The sequence below is a fragment of the Pieris rapae genome, chromosome 15, assembly GCF_905147795.1.
Source record: "Pieris rapae chromosome 15, ilPieRapa1.1, whole genome shotgun sequence".
Classification (NCBI taxonomy): domain Eukaryota; kingdom Metazoa; phylum Arthropoda; class Insecta; order Lepidoptera; family Pieridae; genus Pieris; species Pieris rapae.
This window is the reverse complement of record NC_059523.1, coordinates 226266-245880: the sequence shown is the minus strand read 5'-3', so window position 1 is coordinate 245880 and position 19615 is coordinate 226266. Positions and strand designations below refer to the sequence as shown.

At 37.3% G+C, this 19615-nt stretch overlaps 1 protein-coding gene and 1 non-coding gene across 4 annotated transcripts; both read left to right on the top strand.

The window, feature by feature from the left end:
• Positions 1–985: 985 nt before the first annotated feature.
• LOC110996175 (serine/threonine-protein kinase par-1) lies at positions 986–18424 on the top strand. Of its 3 annotated transcripts, XM_045631286.1 has the most exons (22): positions 986–1365; positions 9098–9214; positions 9417–9480; positions 10239–10393; positions 10486–10617; positions 10754–10877; positions 10957–11079; positions 11203–11321; positions 11756–11846; positions 11959–12008; positions 12117–12203; positions 12310–12423; positions 12704–12781; positions 13057–13198; positions 13284–13360; positions 13485–13576; positions 13655–13821; positions 14303–15208; positions 15581–15687; positions 15839–15914; positions 15993–16057; positions 16164–18424. In XM_045631286.1, exons 1-22 carry the CDS (start codon positions 1216–1218, stop codon positions 17595–17597), a joined length of 4470 nt encoding a protein of 1489 aa, XP_045487242.1. In that variant the 5' UTR covers positions 986–1215; the 3' UTR covers positions 17598–18424. The 3 variants fall into 3 exon arrangements, with proteins under 3 accessions (XP_045487242.1, XP_045487243.1, XP_022119423.2); XM_045631287.1 differs by lacking the exon at positions 14303–15208 and having other exon boundaries at positions 990–1365; XM_022263731.2 differs by lacking the exon at positions 986–1365 and having other exon boundaries at positions 9417–9484.
• Positions 12543–12614, top strand: Trnae-uuc. The gene has a single exon. It is a non-coding gene; the product is annotated as a tRNA-Glu (tRNA).
• Positions 18425–19615: the final 1191 nt, after the last annotated feature.

Below are 19615 nucleotides of genomic sequence, written 5' to 3'. Positions count from 1 at the left end.
TTTAATTGAGATGTATATTTTTCTAGCTAAAAATAATTAATCAGTTTGAAAATTTAAAGAAAAACACTTTTTTAACGGATTATAGATATGTATTATTATATTTAAACTTATAATTATTTGTACATAATTTTAAATTTAAACCGATTTCTTTAAATGTGTAAAAGTTATGTAAATAAAAGACAATACTAGTTTGGAAATTACTTTTTTGTGGTTCTGAAGTAGGATTCTTTCAGCTAGATCTAGTGCAGTGTCGAAAGAAGATGAATTTATACTATTTTACGGAAATTAATTCCATTTCCAGCCTTAACTTAAATCAAGGGCAATTTTGTTTTCTGTATAACCAAAAGTATAATGAATCCTTATTAACGATTAATTACTGCGAGCCGATGAAAGCAATACTTGTGGCATATCGTGAAAATCGTACTTGGTATTTAGCTGTAACCTGTCATTTCCATAATATGTACTAATAAAGTAATATTTGACATACTCGCCTTTTTTATTAAACTTAAATCTCTTTTACATCACTGCTTTTATTTTATTTACGGAGGTTGAACCTAGATGGACGTTTATTAAACCAAATAGATGATAGCTACAGAGCTTTCACCTGACCAAGTGTATCTATAACAAAGAAATTCTTCATAGTTTCAGTCCTTTGTACCTCTGAATATTAGTTTGAAACGAAAATCGATATTTCTTACTGACGTGAGCGATCACTCGTTTGAATTTGCCGCGTATGACGTAAACAGCGACTTCTGACGTCACTGCACCCCACAGGAAATGCCATCTCTATCTTACGTTAACACAGCTAACCAGTTAGAGCGAGACAACACGCGTAGAGTAAAGGTTGTGAATTAAGTTACTTTTTTCAAGAGTCAGGGATGTACAGTTGTAGCCAATGATAGTGACAATGTTATCATTTCTTTAGCGATTTTATTTGTTAACATTTGTATTTATTACGTATCTTGTAGCATTATTGCTGTATTAGATAAAATTTATAATTAAAAGGAAGACTAATCTCCAAATGTTATCCTATCTATAATTGTTATTGTGAATTGGTAATCATTAATGAAACCTTGAAGACTCAGTTGTACTTCCCTGGCGAGTGACGTGAGTGTCGGCAGCGCTGTGGCGGCCCATAGTCGAACTAACTTCAGTAATCTGCGAGCAACCATACCGTATGGGTTTCACGTAATTTTTTCGCGATCGGATAGTAAAATGGCTTGCAATATTAAGCCATTGCACAAAAGCAAGCATTTTCCGATCGACCAGTTAGTATGTGTTGGAAACTACGAGCTGGAAAAAACTATAGGGACCGGAAATTTTGCAGTTGTTAAACTCGCTACACATGTTATAACTAAAAGTAAGGTGGGTATCACGAGTGGTGCAGTGTTTTATTTTCTGTTTTCTTGTTAAACCAGATGAAACTGGATTTATTTAGTGTATGTGTTGTGTTGGTATTGGCGTGACATCGGGCGAAGACCTAAAATCAGGTTAGAGATCTCCCTTGAATGAGACAGACGAAAATTGCTGGACTTGAGAAAAAAAATAAACTTATAACCCGACTGGTTATGTGATACATTGTTTACAATTGGATTGCGTTAGTTTGATCGCTTTCTAACACGGCCGGCTTATACAAATCGTTCAAAAAGTTCTTACTCCTTTTTTTATTCTGTTATCATAAATGTGACCTCCAAAATGCTTGTGCGACAATTATTCTCAATTGGCAACATCGTTTCATGTACTCGGATCAATTATGTTGTTAAAACCATCTTGGAGTAACACTACTTAAATACTAAACAGATATACTATTTGTAGTATAAGAAAAAAAATACCAATTAAAACATACAGTCATACCTCATTCATCTGTCTAACAATTTATAACAAAAGTTTGACTCTCTGACTGACTCATATAATTTAGTATTCTTGAAAATCAGAGTTAGATACTTACATTCAAATTTAAAGTTTTAGACTAATTTGAAATTTACAATATCAAAGTTTGATAAATTAATAAAATATAATGTGATATGTGATATCACATAAACACAGCACAGCAGCAAACTAAGACTTACTACTCTAGTGTATCTTAGTTTATTTTGGAAGTCTTATTGGAATCTTATATAGTAAAAACAAACACTTAAACAATCTCTTTTGCATATTTTGGATATTGAACTTCACATTACATATAGCAATAGCTATCAGGTGTCTCTTTCTGTCCAATTATCTTTACACTATGTGATGAATAGGGACAGTCAACATTAATCAATGTATCTGTCTGCTTATTCATTAATTTAGAACAAACAAATTTTTATGAAAAATTTGCACCTTGCAACATGGAGGATATTATTTATATGTAGACTATTTGATATTTAGCATTATTCTATATTATTTGGAATATTAAAAATCATTCATAGTTCTTAAAACTGGAGTAATTGCATTCTGGAATACTGTACATATTCTGAGATACATTAAATATATATTTTGAAATACAGATCGGCAAATATAATTATTTCTACATCGTTGAAAAAGTAATATTAGCAATATCAAGTATTATATGTGTTTGTTTTTCAAAAATCTCTGAGCTAAGATTTTAAGTTCAGATGAAGAGTTTGTGCTACAAAGTTTATTAGTACATTGAACTAGTTAAATGAGAGTATATAATTTCTACATACCTACAGAAGATTATAGTTTCCGCATGTCTCAGAAATCTTCCCACGCCACACTATTGTTATCATCACAAAGACAGTGTAAGATAGAAATTATGCCTACTTTATTAGCTTTTATGTGTACTTCCTGCACCCCACCCATGGTTTCTTGAACAGATTAAGGCATTTAAGAATGCATTGTTGTTTTTTGAAATTAAAACAAATTTGTTTTTTTTTAAATTATATGTATATGTATTTACTATACTTAAATTGTATACTTCTCTATGCATTTAAAATACAATTAGTCAATATTAGTTGCTAGTTTTCTAAGTTTCTGCTAAGGAAATCTGGCATGTAATGTTAAATACAAATATATATTAGTTAGGGCTTGTTTGTATCCTCTAAATTTATAATAAGACTTTGTCAGTATCTTAAAGTGAGATGTCTACTATGTAAAAGCGCATACAAAACAAATGGTTTCGTATACTCAAGGCCCTGATATACAGTTTTATTGGTTAAAATCGTCATTAATTAGGTACTATATACAATTAATAAATATGTTTATTATCAATCAAAGATTTCTTTTTAAAATGGTTTAATTTCACATTTTTCACATGCCATCCACTTAATGCTTTAAAGTAATATCTAATATTACACTTGATACCTAGTGCTATACATACTATGTATAATAATATACAAATAAAAGTAGAACTCTGATAAATTTTATTTCTTTAATAATTTAAGGTAACTGAAACTTCCACTACGTCGTCGTCGTCGGGATATTAATGGTGTCCGTTAATTATTCCGTTACCTAATATTTATTATAAATAAATTTTGGAATTAAATTTTCGAAATATTTAAGTAGGCTTAATTTGCGCCTAAAACTAAATCAAATATTTGCAAAAATTAAGACTTAAAAAACGCAGTTCATTTTCATTATAAATTATTTTTTTAAAGCTTGTACGTAATATAATTATTTACCTCAATGGTGGGTCGCCTAGTAAAGTAAACTCACCGTTTAAAATAAATGAGATATTTTACGACTGGCATTAAAAAGTTTATTTTATTATTAGGCCTAGACTATAAATGTACTTTTTTCCCTATGTAGTCTAATTGGGGATCCTATGAAACGGTTTACCTGTAGACAAAATTTCAGCGTACCCTTGTTACCATTTAGTTTTGTATCTTTGAGCAAAGTTTTATTTATTTTTTTACTATTACAACAATAAGGAAATCGTTTTTTTTTAAGTACGTCATAGGTTCCGTAAAGTCTGTTTCTTATTAATTACACGATAATTGCCTTTACGGTGTATAAGATTATTTTGTGATTTTTTTTTCAATCATGTAAATTTTGCGATACCTGTGGGGTGCTAGTATAAAAGCATAAACAGTTTAGCCGAGAGAAGTTCGCTCAAAGCTAATAAAAATAAACGCGGCCTTATTGAAAGAATTATAGTTGTTTTGAGTGGCAAATATAAACAAAAATATTATTTATTATCACTGGCTACACATCTGAGGCAAGCATATTTATGAAATAAATTATAAGGAATGATTAATTTCAAATTATTTCCCTAGAACACAGACCACAGTGGTATGGTTAAACGGTAGAAACATATATGTATTAATAATATTTATATGTATTTACGTTTTCTAGTTTACGTTAAGTAATTATAGTTTTTGATATTATAGTATTACATTGTCTAAAGCCTTAAAGATATATTTAACTTTGAAATCTACTTTAAGTTCAGTTCAATTTCAGTGCAATTTCTTTAGATGAAATGTAGTTGCTAATATTGATTGTCCATAATTAATTGTGGATTCATTCATTCTACATGTTGTTTTCTTGTAAATTGTTCGAGCTTGCATAAGACCTCTTGTGGGTTTAATACATACACAAAAGATCTTAGCGTACGTGTAGCAGGCAGCGAATTTTAGAATAGTATATATTTTCGTTATTTTCTATTTTTACAGTAACTTAATACTAAGTAATACTTACAGTACAAAATTAATCTAAAAACTTAAAACCTAAACCATTTTATAACTATAAATAAAATTATAATACATGCAATTTATTTGGCACACGCAGGCCCAGTCTCTCCAACATTTCCGCAATATATAAATTATACCTCTAAGGACCTAAAAAAAATATAATGTGATAAGTAATATAATGTAGTAAGGGCCTTCCTTACCTCTAACTTGTTGTGTTGTTACCATACCCGAAACAAACAAAGTTAGATATATAACTGCGTAAAATGCTACAACTCCATACTACCTCATGTAAATTTATTTTGAAAACGTTCCACCATTAGAGATTTTTTTTTCTTGTGGGACCCAAATCATTGAGTTCCACCTGCATCCAAGCGGCTCCTAACAAGTGCATTATAGCATGACATTACCGCTTTTATATTTAAAACACCTTTGGTCATACGCAAAATAAACCCAAAAATTTAATTCTACGTCTGTTATTTCTGTTTCTGGAATTGGTTGCTTCTCAATGTAATAATCATAGAGAATCGGTGTCCGTGCTCTAGAAAATGAAATAACAGCACATTTTGCAGAATTAAGCTGCAGTCGATTTTTCCTGCATCAATTTACAACCCGATCAATATCCTGTTGTAATCGTAGATAATCTTCCGCGCTATCCATCGGCCGTGATAATTTAAGATCATGAACGAACAACAAACATTTTGCCTCTTCTACTACTTCTGGTAGATCATTTACCAAAATTTCTAAAGGTCCTTAAGCTCCACTGCTTCACGCCAGACCAAATGTAATTTCTTTCTTAGATTAAATGAAATCACATTTCACATACTGCTCCATATTTGTCTTGTGCCATAAACCGAATCAATGACGCAGTAAAGCCAAATTTCTGCAAGAGCACACCATTATGGACCATGTCAAATGCTTTTCGCATATCAAAATAGGTTGCGTCAACTTGTCCTCCACTATCCACAACTGGTACTATGCAAGTCCATAGGATACCTTGCACAACCAACTGGACTACTATATAAGGTCAAGGTGGGGTGAAACTTTTTTGCCATTAGGTAAAGAGGTAGCAGTAGGAACTAAATTAAGGATCGGTGGAATCTAAGGTGGATTACATTCCATATCCAATACTGACTTCAAATACTATTCCGCGGAATATACTCGTATATGAAATTGGAAAAAAGAAAAAAAATACTCCGTTTTAATGCCAAAAATGTCACTTATCCTTCATAGTTATATTTAGCTCAAGAAAAAAGATAAACATAAGTATTACGTTTAAAAATAGGTAGTTTTTATTATTTCCGGTACTGAAATAAATATATATGACACAATAAATTTTTGAACGCTTAATTATCCATCCTTGTAAGCCTTTTAAAGTGAGCCGCTGTCGTCTTATCTTGAGCTCGGCTCACGACCAGCATAATATTGTTCATGCCTCGTTGCAGCACTGAGTGTGGCTAGGATCGATTAAGGCATCTTTTATCTGTGGTTTCAGCTGGGACACGTGATTTGTACGTGCTAAAATTAATAATAAACCGATTGAATAAATTTGTAGGAAAATTTTTAGCAGTGGTCAGCAGCCGTTTTTTGAAAGTAAATGGGCTACGAGCCCTCAAACGTCGTGTAGAAACCAAATCTATGGAAAATTAAAATATATTTATTTATAAAAACACGACTGCCCTAACAGGTGACCTTAAATTGACAAAAGTGAACAATAACTAACAATGGTGACTAAAATTTACTGACGACACAAAAAACAAACATGAAATTAATTTGGAAAACCAAAATTACATAAAGAATACATGAAATTAACTAACTACTATAAGCTATACAAATAAGAGAACTTTTCCAGTTCACTCAACGGACAATGAAATAGGACCGTTAACTAAATTAATACACCGAATCATATGTGCCGGTTTCCTAGCTTAGTCCTAGCTCTGGGCATATGAAGTAACGGAGGACGATGTCGCATTCTGACATACGCATCAGGTACATTAAAGTACATTGTGCATACAATTATACTGGAGTACTGCGGAATGACTGTCCTTGCCATGTAACAATTTTATTAAGTACATCACAAGCGCGAATTCTCGGCGTACTACTTAGCTCGTAGCCAACGGAACAGATAGAACAGATAAAAAGGGAGAACACATAGTACATCCAAAGATACATGTGCCTCAAAAATTTATTTTGTACCCAAATTTGCCGTGTTATGAATTAATAAAAATTAAACAAAAAGTAACCGAAACCTAATACGATAAACGTTTTGGTATTTTTTTTCCAGAAAAGTAATGCATTTATAGTCAAGAAAAAATGTTAATTACCCACTTCGTAAGATATATTTATTAAACATATATTTCTTTAACAGATGCAATATTTTACTATTTTGACACAGATATATACATGTGCACAATGGTGTTCGTAAAAGGGCTAAAACAAAAGACAAAATCATACGCAAGGCCGCTCCAAGGCGGGTCGACGACTGGTTGCCAACTTTTTTATTCGCATTTGAGTGAAATCCTGATACATGCAGCTAGCTTGCGACTTTGACTGTATTATATTTTATTTTTCACAGTGGGATAATAAAGTTTAAGCAAAATTTGTTTTCTTACACTGTTAAGTAGCTACTTGATAAAATATTATAATTTATTTTATAATGTACAATTTAACAATACGCAGTTATAGTTTTAATTTGTGTCACTCTAAAAGAGAGAAAGTCTATCTATATCTTAAGAATAAATATTCAATAATTTAGTCCACTTTTTGATTTGTGTAGTTTTTCCGTTTCTTTGAACCACTGTAGAAAGTGCGCTGTTGTAGCGACCCCACCAGCAATTGGGTCACGTGTCAAGGGTGTGCCCTTAGCCTCGTGACCCGAGACTTGCTGATAATCTCACCGATATGTCTGACTAAATTTTAAAATTAAAATTTTACAGTTGCGAGATTTACGTATCGTATGACACAAGGACCTTTTCTTTTAACAAAATCAATAGTACAATACGGTTCACTGGACTTTTAAATGTATGATTTTAGCTATTTTTTCAAATGAGCTAGACTCGAGAAAACCTTAGTGCCTATAGGTAGTTTGTACACTCAATTTCTGTTAAAGGAAAAAGCGGTGTGTCGCTCTCTCTCAAGGTTTGTTTTACAATATACAAAAAATAAGATATCAATCACGTTTTAAGCGCTCATGGTAACACGCCCTCTTTTCTCTCAAAGTCGAAGTTTCTTTTAATGAAGCCAGTTTCATAAGTTTCTTAAGAACAAAGTTTTGTATTATTTATTGAGTTTACTCGGCGAAATTGCGGTGAACGGTCTCTGATATTGTAGAAATGCCTCAAGATCAGTTGCTGATAAACTGATAGTGACGCTGTTAATGATAACTCACCGATAACTGCCCAACTGTGCGAGACTGCATGTACTGTGCTATACGTATACACATACGCGAAACTCAATTTTATTTATTAAACATTTATTTTCATAAACACTATACTTATTTATTTACATTGAAACACTTAGATTGACCACCAGTATAATATTAATAAATTAATAAAAAATTGTAAATACTGAATGTTATGACGACGGTTATCATATAATATATATTTAAATTATTAAGTACATATTATGTTATGTAAAAAATATTTACAACATTCTTAACCTTCATTGTGATAATAATAATAAAAATGGACAGATAAACTACTAGATTCAAAATGACTTAAACTTATTAAAATTTAAAAACTTTGGTCCACACACTTTAAAGCAGCATTATCAGATTCGTTGAGCGAGATAAGCCAGCTCTGGGATAACCAGGCATCAACTTTAATCTCAACGCTGTGCACGTGCTGTCTACCCTACCCAGGGAGACCCAAAACTCTAAAGTTGGAGGAAAAAGATGCTAACACTAGTAGCATGCCGTACCACAGTCCGTCCCATCTTCCAATAGCCAGGTGCCTCTTAGAGTTCACTGTTACCAGCCAGTCAGTAATTTGGATGTGACCTAATAAGCTCAGATTTACAAAGAGGATCGTCCCAGCTCCTTTGAAAATTGACGTGAGACAGAAAGTTCAGGAATGGGCCGGAAGCTTACCATTTCTCAAATCTTTCTTGAATCCACAATCTTATAATTTTTAAAATAACATCTAAGGATTTTACCTACCAGACTTCTAAATAAGAGAATCGCGTGAATAGATATACTCGTTATCTTGCGTACTATCGCTCCGCCAAAGCGAATAGGGATTCCTGAATCAAGAAGAGAACAAACCGTTTAAAGTGGATTCCATAAAAGTCTTTAAAATATTATACAAATCATAACTTATGTAAATATAATGCATATTTCATATTCATTCAATGCCGTTCAAATGACATTCAAAAACGAAATCGCACCACTAATAGATGTCGTAAGAAAAAAAGTTACTGTAGGGAAGAAAGTATGTGTAAGAGACATATGAAAAAATTCTGTTCTTTTTCAGGTGGCAATAAAAATAATAGACAAATCAAGATTAGACGAAGACAATTTAAAAAAGACATTCAGGGAAATTGCAATAATGAAACGACTTAGGAATCCACACATTGTGAAATTGTATCAGGTGAGCATCCGCTTTTTTTTGCAAAATTTACTTACAATGAAACGTTGTCTAATTGATAACAAATGTATCATGAAATACACAACTACGTACATATAAAATATTCATATTATGCCGTTGTAAGCACAGTGTGTATTGCAGATAGTGATGACTGAGGTGTGAAATTCTGAGTACTCCTCTACAGAAATACTTTTTCGTGTTTCAGGTGATGGAAAGTACACATACATTATACTTAGTGACAGAATATGCTCCAAACGGAGAGATATTTGGTAAGTATTAAAAGAATTTTCTATAACCTACCCACCTTTTTACTTCCTTATGGGGTTTCGACGATCTCTAGCTTTAACAGCATTAAAGGCAGGCTTTGTAGTTCTGTTCTGTTCTAGTTGTTGTCATACACGAACACAAGGCTGATACTAAGATTTTGAAGTGTTTGGAATATGACTGACCCACATTGTGCAAGGCGATCATTGCAATCCATTAATACTACATATTGTAATCTGATAATTAACACGAAATAATATGTGAAATTGCGTAAAAACGAAAGAAGTTTTTGTAATATTACATTACTTATGTACTTGTTTTAAATTCAAAATAATTAAAAAGTAAAAAAACACATTTTCATGTGTAACAGAAGTCATGGCCAGACAAGGTATATGTTCATTTTATACATTTAGCGTCTTGTGATTGACTTTTGATGTGACAAACAAAGACAAAATGGTGCAGTAGTGTGGTAAACCTCAATTCGACCCTCTTTCCTTACAGATGATCTGCACACTTATTATTTCTTTGGTAATAGTGAAATCGCTTAGAAATTGTTGAATTTCCCTTCGGGAAACTCAGTCATGACTTGGTTTACAAATGCCTACGTGATTGCAACATGTCTTCTGTTTATCTATTTACCTAATTTCTATTACGGTGTATTAAATCGGATATACAATTAACCGTCGAAAATTAAGTTTATAATTTCATTTGAACTCGAAGGGCCCGTCAATATATCGATGATATTTTTCCCACCTGCGGGTAGATCACCTAGTGTCGCGAGGCCGTATGCCCGAGTCGGAAGCTGCGCGGGCCTTCGCCCAGATGGTGGCCGCAGTCGGCTATTGCCACGCGAACGGGGTGGTCCACCGCGATTTAAAGGCGGAGAATTTACTGCTGGATAAGGATATGAATATTAAGGTAACTCAGCGAAATTGGTATTTCAAATGAACTCTGCTCCGAATGCGCCACATTACAGGAGCACAAATATTGGACTAACTCACTCATTGCAGTTGGCAGACTTTGGGTTCAGTAACGAGTACACATCGGGTTCCCCATTGTCGACGTGGTGCGGGAGCCCCCCGTACGCAGCGCCCGAGTTGTTTGAAGGCCGACAGTACGATGGACCGAAAGCCGATATTTGGGTAGGTATGCTGCACAGAGATTGTTGACCTCCATCTTGCTATTGCCTGCAACGGCAGTCCTGCATTTTATTTTGCTTTAATCGTTAATATTGCAAGAAACAAGAAAATTCTTCATCTGAATTTGAACACTTTTCAGTCACTGGGTGTGGTACTATACGTATTAGTTTGTGGTGCTCTACCCTTCGACGGTGGTACGCTGAGTGAATTAAGAAGCGTGGTCGTCAGCGGGAAGTTTAGGATTCCTTATTTTATGTCACAAGGTGAGAAGCAGTCGCACTGCTGGTGATTGGCTGGTTGGCGCCATTGCGATGGCTGAGACATGAAGCTCGCTCTTTTCAGATTGCGAACACCTCATCCGGCACATGCTGGTGGTCGAGCCAGACAGGCGATTGACGCTACGAGCGGTGGGCAGGCACAGGTGGCTTCGGACGCATTGTAACACGTTAAACGCACAAACATACGGTATATTAAAATTATTAATATATTATGTGAAAAAAAATTGTGTACTTCCTAATTATTTATTTACGCAGTTCATTCGTATTACTCGTTAATTGATATTATTTAATAGTTTTTATAATCTCTTAGAGTTGTCGGATGGCCATTGCGCATGTCACGTTGGAGTAAACGACACGTCTAACGGGGCGAGTAGTGCGCTTGCGCAGATGCTGGCCTTGCCGGGGCTGACACACGAGATTATACAACAGGTAATTTATATTTGATGACATTCACCAAATGTTATTTCTTCCCCGTATGTGTATATTTTAGAAATCTCCTTATTCGTTCATAAAAACATAAATATTTTCAAGTCAACGGGAATGGAGAACTGCCAAAGTAGACATGGGAGAAATTGGCTGTGCCAAAAATTATTGTCAATTTGTGTAGAAAAAACATCTGTTGTATGGCAGTGGAGGTTTATACTAATTTACCTAAAACATTTAAAAAATTCACCATTATTTTATTAATAATAATTATTTGTGTGTAACATAAAAACTAATATTAATGTGATACCAAAATAAAAAAATTGAATATAACTTTTATGTAACGTCATTGTGTGTGACAGAAAATGCGAACTTTAGATTGTCCCACCATCACATTTTTATACAATATTTGTGTAAATGTTTTTATAATTTCATTTCAGTCCGTCGAAGAAGAGAGATTCGACCACATCTCGGCCATTTACCACCTCCTTGTGGACAAACACACTCAAAAAGAAGACACCGCACAAATTGGTATAAATTATTTTGATTTATCTCCATTTAATTCTAATAAAATGTATTTTTGAACCTTGAACAAAGCAGATATATTTGTACATATGTATATCGGTTTCATGAATGGTTTCAGATTCACTGGAATCAAACCTAGGACTGCCCTTGGATCTCACGAGCTGTAAGGTGAGTTTGTTCCGGTCGTTCTATATTTGTTTGTTTGTCTCTCTGAATTGAATTTTATTTTTTGCAAGCCCTAGACAAAATAATTCTCAAATCTCTTTTGCATTTCAGAGCGAAGGTGGAGGTGAAGAGAGTATGGAAGCGGAAGAAACCTTGGCCTATCTCACTGGAGATGGAAACGAGGATGGACTCGAGAGGGTAAACATTGTTATTACTCAGATGAGCACCAAATAAGTCCTAATATTAGTAAGTACCGAAATATTTGTTTTATTATTCGTGCAATAAAGCTAATGTTGCCTTACAGTTCGGCGAAGTGTCGATCCCCAAAGAGGAGCCCCGCCAGCGAGTGACGGACTGTCACGCCACGAGACGCCACACCGTGGGGCCGGGCGATTGCCGTCACGCGCAGCACACGCAGGTGCATCCATGTTCCTCTATACCTTCTCACTACTGCTGAATGCGTTCTACCAGAAAATTAAATGAATTCATAACCAAAATACAGATAACGCATAAGGAAACTTCAGAGATGTTCTCATCTCCCGTATGGTCTAGTGGCTAGGATACCTGGCTTTCACCCAGGAGGCTCGGGTTCGATTCCCGGTACGGGAAACTTTTTTTATTTATTTATCGGCGAAACAAATGTATTAATTTTAATTGTTTGTGTAAAAAATCGTTTTGTTTATTTAAAACTTTTGAAGGTCGGCGAACAGTCGTCGTTCGGAGCTGCCTCCGCTGATCTCAGGCCGGCGCCACTTTGCGCATCGACACATTTACATGTAAGTTTTTATTTCGAACGTACACACGCCCTCTTCAGTCTTGTATTACTTTGTACCAGAACGATAATTAAGATGGCATTTGCTGTTACAATATGGTTTGTGTTAAGCTGTTAGTACAATGTCAGACACAAATTTATTTAAATCTGACATATGCAAATTTATATGTGAAGCGGTGCCGTCCCCGCGGACGCGACCGGCGATATGTTTATCTATATTATGTTATATTAATATCGAAATCGAAGTACATTTGACACCAGCTCCGTTCGTCTTCTTAGCGACAGGCGGCGGCCCGAGTGTCGCTCCTGCCCCACACGGACCTGGCGGGCAAGTTGCCTGCCGTGCAGCACAGGCCTCCGCACCACTTCAGCGTCAAAGACCAACAGCTGCTGAAGCCGCCGCAGGCTATGCTCCCCCACGGTGAGTTGGAATCACATACATTATTTACAAATAAAAACATTACTATTAATACCAGTTTTATTAATAAAACGAATAATATGATCAGCCTCGTCGTTCGGGCGACGCGCGTCGGACGGAGGCGCGCACGTCGGGCGCGCACACACGCACACTGCGCCGCATCACGTACGTATACGCACAGTTACGACTCAATTGTATTAATTATAAAATATATATAATAATATAGTAATAATGACGTTAGGCTTCTCCAGAAATCGATGTTAATCTCAGCGTTTCGTACTTTTCCCAGGTCTCCGACAGCGGAACGACAAACCGGTTAGAGGAGGGCGACCGGACGGACGAGCAGACTTCGGACTCGCAATACAACACCAACTTGTGCAGGTCCGCTCTTAACGGAACCCAAAAAAACTCGCCTTTCGCCCCGGGTCTACTCGAGTAAAGCACGTGAATACTTTCCAGGTACATGTTGAACCGCGGAAGTAACAAGCGCCACACGATGGCAACGCCGGAAGACGCCGCCACCGTCTGCGCTTCCAGCAATATGCAGGCGAGTTCTTCTCCGTCGTCGTCGGCGAACATCCGAGTCAGAAGAACCGGTCTTCTGACGGTCACGGAGAGACCCCCCGGTGAGTGGAGTGGGAGTTTACGACTCTGTTTTGCACTCCAGTAGAAGGGAGATCGATTCCATTTTTATTCAGATTAAGTTTAAAATCTTGAACTCTAAAGGCCATTTGCTCTTAACCCAAAAACAGAATTTGTGGAATAATTGAATCGGTCTGAGTGTCGTAGTGTATGTCGATGTGTTTGTTTATTTAGACGATTTTTAATGAACTTCTCGCTTGAAAATTAAGTAAAACGTACGTTTGTCTCTGTCAGTGAGCTGTTTTTAGTAGAATTCCGCTTGATGTAGGTATTTTTGTTTGAACGATCGACGTGATTTATGGAAATACTCGAAAGCAAAGGCACGATTTGAGAGTCGAAATACGTTCAAAATAGTTTTTTATATTTTTGAGAGTAATTTAAATAAATCACGTCGCTGTAGTGGCGCATGCGGCTATGCATTTTTGTGTTTTTTTTTTTAATTTTGTTTATTTTTTTTAACACTAGTCATAAGTCCGGAATTAGTTATGGAGGTCGAAGCGAGGATGAAAAGGAACTACTTACCGCCGTCGATTCAAGGACAATACAACCAGGGATACTCCAGTCCCCCGCGCGCCAACCAGAGCCCGCCGAGTCAGGGGTCCATCACCGCCGGAACCCCGAACTATAAATACATGCCACCGATACCGGGACAGTACAATCAAGGCTACTCTAGTCCCCCGCACGCCGCGAGCCAGAGTCCCCCAAATCAGGGGTCAATAACGGCCGGCACCCCCAGCTTCGGCAAATCCATGAAACCGGTTCTAGAAACGATCCCCCAGGGGAGCATTATGGGGTCGATCAAATCCGGTCCGCCATCGCAAGCCGCGTCGCCGTTCACCCCGAGCGTGGGTCCGTTTTCCCCCAATCAGGGTGCCGTCGCGGCCCCCATCCAGAATCAGGGTTCCATAATCTCCGGAACGCCGATGAACGTCGAATTTTCAATTACTAATATCAACTTTTCTAGTAATATTGGATCGATTACTAGCGGAACTCCGAACTTCAACGCGTCCACGACGCACGACTCGAATAACGATATGGATAGTGAATGTTACCCCGCAGAGAAGCAAAGTTATATCGCTTCGATCAATGCTGGACCGCCTCTGAATAACATGGGGTCCATAACGAGTGGGACTCCCAACCTTAACGCATCTAATTATTCAAATGCAAACCCAAACGTGGCTTCGATGGTGGGTTCCGTCGGCACGCCCATGGGATCCATCACGAGCGGGACGCCGGTCAATCATATTTTGTCGAGCGGCAACACGATACCGAGCGGGTCCATAACGGCCGGCACCGCGTACAACAGGCAACGCAAGTATTCGGGACCTCAACGCGGCAAACTTCAAATGTTGCCGACCGTACAGGAAATGGGTAAATTGATTTACTGTTATTCGGGTGGAGGAGAGTTTTAGATTAGGATGGCAGGATAAAATTATATCAACGATTATTTAATATTTCTACTGAAATCGATTTATATATATCAAATTGCCGATGTTAAGAATAACTCAATGGGTGTGTACTAACGGTGCAGGCGAGGTGAGGCTTGTTTCTTTATAATTATTGCACTGTTTTTGTGTTTTTTGGCTTGTTGAGTGTGTGTACATCACTAACTATATCTACTGAACTGAATAAGAAAGTAAGAATGTTTATCGGAAGGAATAAAGTTTTTGCTTTCAATGTATGTTTATTCAGATTCAAAGACGACTTAGATTAATAGAAATTAATAAACGTCGTACTAAACAGCTCGCGAGCACTCGGAACGATATTCGCCAGTGAGGAGGGCGGAGTGCTCGCCCCCGAGACAGACTCACGACATAGCCTCAGCGAGATTGGAATATCAGCAACTGCAGGTCAGTGTTAAATAGTATCTGTGTTGTCCTCTCCATCAGGATACTGCTTTTACGATACGTATTCTAAAATCAAGATCTTCTTTCGATTTTGGCATTTCAATATTTACGAGTGTTATATGCAATATTGATTTTCTTGTATGTTTTATTTCAGCGAGGATTAGAGCGCCGTTCGGGACAGAGTGGGACTTCGCCGTCGGAACCGCGGCTTCATCCGGTCTCCCTGCCCGGTAATTATGACTAAAACCGTAAAATTGCTTCTGTTAATCGCAAAATGTTACGATAAGAGTAAATTGTATCGTTTCCAGGATCGCCGATACACGCCGGCGCATCTCCTCCTCTCGACTTGTCCGGCGATTATCAAAGAGATAAGGTAACTTTTATTTAACTCTGTCGTTCTACCGATCAATTATAAATGCGATACTGTGTGACACACGGTTATCAAACTGTTCCATCTTTTTACTTTGATTACTTTACAGGATCTGGCGCTGAATCTCGGGCTGAACCTGAGCAACCTGTACTCCCCTCACGTGTCTCAAGACGTCTTAAAGTCTATACATTCGTTTACCAATTTCGGTCGAGCTTCCAGCCCCGGGTCTCCCTTACACCAAATAACCGAAGGTCTGAGCTATCTCCACACCGGGTCTATCACCAGAGGCACTCCTCAAAGCCAATCTCCCTTAGACCTCCGTAGTAACGTGGAAATGGAAACCAACTACCCGCAGTTATTAATTCATCCACAGATCCATATGGTCGCCCATAGATCTTTGAACAACTCCCCGATATCGAATCCTGGATCCCCGCTCGACATGATCCGAGAAGAAATCGGCAACGGAAACCACGTCGGCGACCAAATCCAGCGATACTCAACGTATCCGTCGACCCATCCGCAGATCAGTTTGACAGATTGTCTCGGTTCCGAAATTACCCTCGTGGCTTCGAGCTCCGAAGACAGCGTCGACAGTTTGGAGAATTCTAAATACCCGCTACCGCAGTTCGTCATCTCGGAACCGTCAGATTTGGACGACAGACCGTCGATAACCAAGGGCATCGGCAGGAAAGTCAGCCAAGAAACGGAAACGGTAGACAAAGACTCGGAAATGTCGTCTCCTAAGGAAGATGAGAAATTTCTGGAAAGGCCGAGACGCGGCAGCGATAAGTCGCTCGGATTCAGCGACGATTCTCTCAGCAACGATTCGGCCAACGCTTCCCCGAATTGTGAGCAAAATGTCCAATCCATTTACTCCAATATAGTCTCCATCAGCTCCGGATTCAGCGAAAACCGAGGCAGCTTTTCCGAACACAGGGAATCGTTTTCGTTCTCCGACCGCGGTAGCTTTTCCGAACGAGGGGACTTCGGCAGATCCTCCTTTTCGGAAAAGTCGGATTTCGGTCGCGGTAGTTTTTCAGAAAAAGGCGAAACGCCTCGCACGTCGTTCTCCGCTCAAGGCGTTTTGGGAGAGGTCAAAGAGTATTACGAAGACGTGTGTCTGCCCAAAGAAGATATAGAGAAGATACGACGGTCCACCATGGATTTGAGGTTGACGGAAATTTGTCGACCGGAAGAAAAAATTCCCATTTTGCTGAGCCCGCAACAGGTGTCGTGCGTTCAGGAGTACTACGAAGTGGCGCTGTCCACGGTTTGCTCCCAACTCGACTCGCACAGAATAGTGGAATTACTCAAAGAGGCGATAAATAAGACCGTCCCGCCCCAGAACATCGTCGAAACCGGGACCACCGACGAGCTCACCGGTTTTCTGAACTTGGAGTATTCGGGAGGTATTCAGATCGAGTTGGTCGTGTGCGAGAATAAGGCGAAAGAGATGAAGGGCTTAAAAATGAGAAGAATTTCAGGAGACCAGAGAGAGTATGGGAAACTGTGTCAACAATTGATCACCAGCTTGACCGTTTAAGAGGTTGTGAATGGAACTGGGGTACCGGGAATGTTATGTCTCTGAGTTTTCATTCAAATTCGTTTTAACAGCAGTAATTTATTTTAAATTTTCAAAATAGAACCCGTGGCCCTAGTTCCGTGTCGTTTCTATTTTCCAAAATAAACCGTCCCGCAGAAATGTGTCATTTTATGAAGTTAAGAACGTCCTCACAGGAAACAGATTAATGAGATGTAAATGTCGAGAAGTCGGCCATTTATGCGAACTGTATTTAATCATTCCCATTTTTGAGAACCAAATTTCAACGTTACGTGGGGGACTTCCTACATTTACGAATTTCTGATAGATGTACATTCGATGCAATTATTTCGAAGAGCTTTTGCCATAATGTCACGTTGTACTGCTTATGTTTACGGCCATAGAAGAATCTAAGAACAGTTTTTGGGGTGTATGATGTCCTCCATCAAATCGAATATTCTTATTGTAAATAGATTAATTTGTAAAGTTTTATGTATAAACTGTTTGTATATTTTGTTCTATTTATTCCGATATCGTGTAAATATAGTTTTAAGCTTTTTTTAAACCGAATTTACCGTTTTGTTGCATTTCGTTCGCTTTGCTATTGATTCACGGCTGGTTCGTGTCGTTTCCTCCTTGTTTCTTTCCTTTTCCAAAAAGGTTTTCATGTGATAATAATTAAGTTATACGAAAGTGTCTTAAAATATCCTTTTTATCCCATCATTGAACAAAACGTATAGTTTTAAGTTTAGATCGTAAATGTCGCCATAAGTAGTTAGACGTTAAAATATTGTAAATAATATTTTAATAAATAATTCCAATCATATCTATTTTTTTTGTTTCATTTCTTGTGACTCTTTCTGTGATAATAAAGCGTTTTTATAGCCCCACAGAAGCCAAATTAGGTAAAACGCGCGCTAGACTCGCAAATTGAATGAGCAGCGGTGCCTCAATGAAAATTTTAGAACATTCAGTACAAAGTACACAGCTTATCATATCAATATTTTAATGACACATTATAACCCTTTTTATGGTATAATTTTTTTCGAACAAAATAGCCTTAGTTTTAAATCTAAACACCCCCAAATTTAGGGGCATTGGAAATGTCCCCCTGAAAACACCCCAGGTTTTTTTTAGGAGGTACATTTATTTAGGATTTAATTTATGCAAGATTTTTCTATCTCTACAAACACACGATTTTATACAATTTATATTTAGCTTTGAACGCAATCAAATTTGTTTCTTCTGACCGTATGATCAAATCATTTAACGTCAATATCTAAGATTTCTAATAATTGGCGCTTCCCTGTGTAAATTTGTACGCGCTCGCGGCAAACAATTTCGACCGCTTTTCGCGATAAGTGTAATTTTTTGTTTCTCCAGTCTCTACAACATTTCCACGTTGTATTTCCTACCTCTAAGGGCCTTAAAAATATAAAGTAGTAATAAGCAATCTCCTTACCTTTAGCTTGTTATATCCCACCATACCCGAGACATACGAAGCGTACATACCTACAAGTAGCTGGGTAAAATGGATGCATTCCATACAACCTCATGTAAATGTATTTTGAAAACGCTCCATCAAAAAAAGTATTTTTTTTTCTTGTGGGGCCCAAATCATAGAGTTACATTCCAAGTGGCTCCTAACAAGTGCATTATGCAATGCCATTACCGCTTTTATATTTGAAAAACCTTTAGCCATACGCAAAGTAAACCCTAAGCTTTTAACAAATACTTATTATGATAACATAAGCATACCCGAAAATTTAAATCAACCTTCAATAATGAATCCAAGAAATCTTTGACTTCTGTTACTTTAGGAATTGGCTGTTCTTAAAGAATCAGTGTCCATGCTCTGGAAAAAGAAATAACAGCACATTTCGCAGGATTAAGCTGCAGTGGACTTTTCCTGCACCAACTAGCAAACAATATACATTTTCTACTACTCCTGATCTTTTACCATTAACAAAAACTCCAATGGGCCTCAATTGCTCCACGTGTCACGCCAGACCAACTTAATA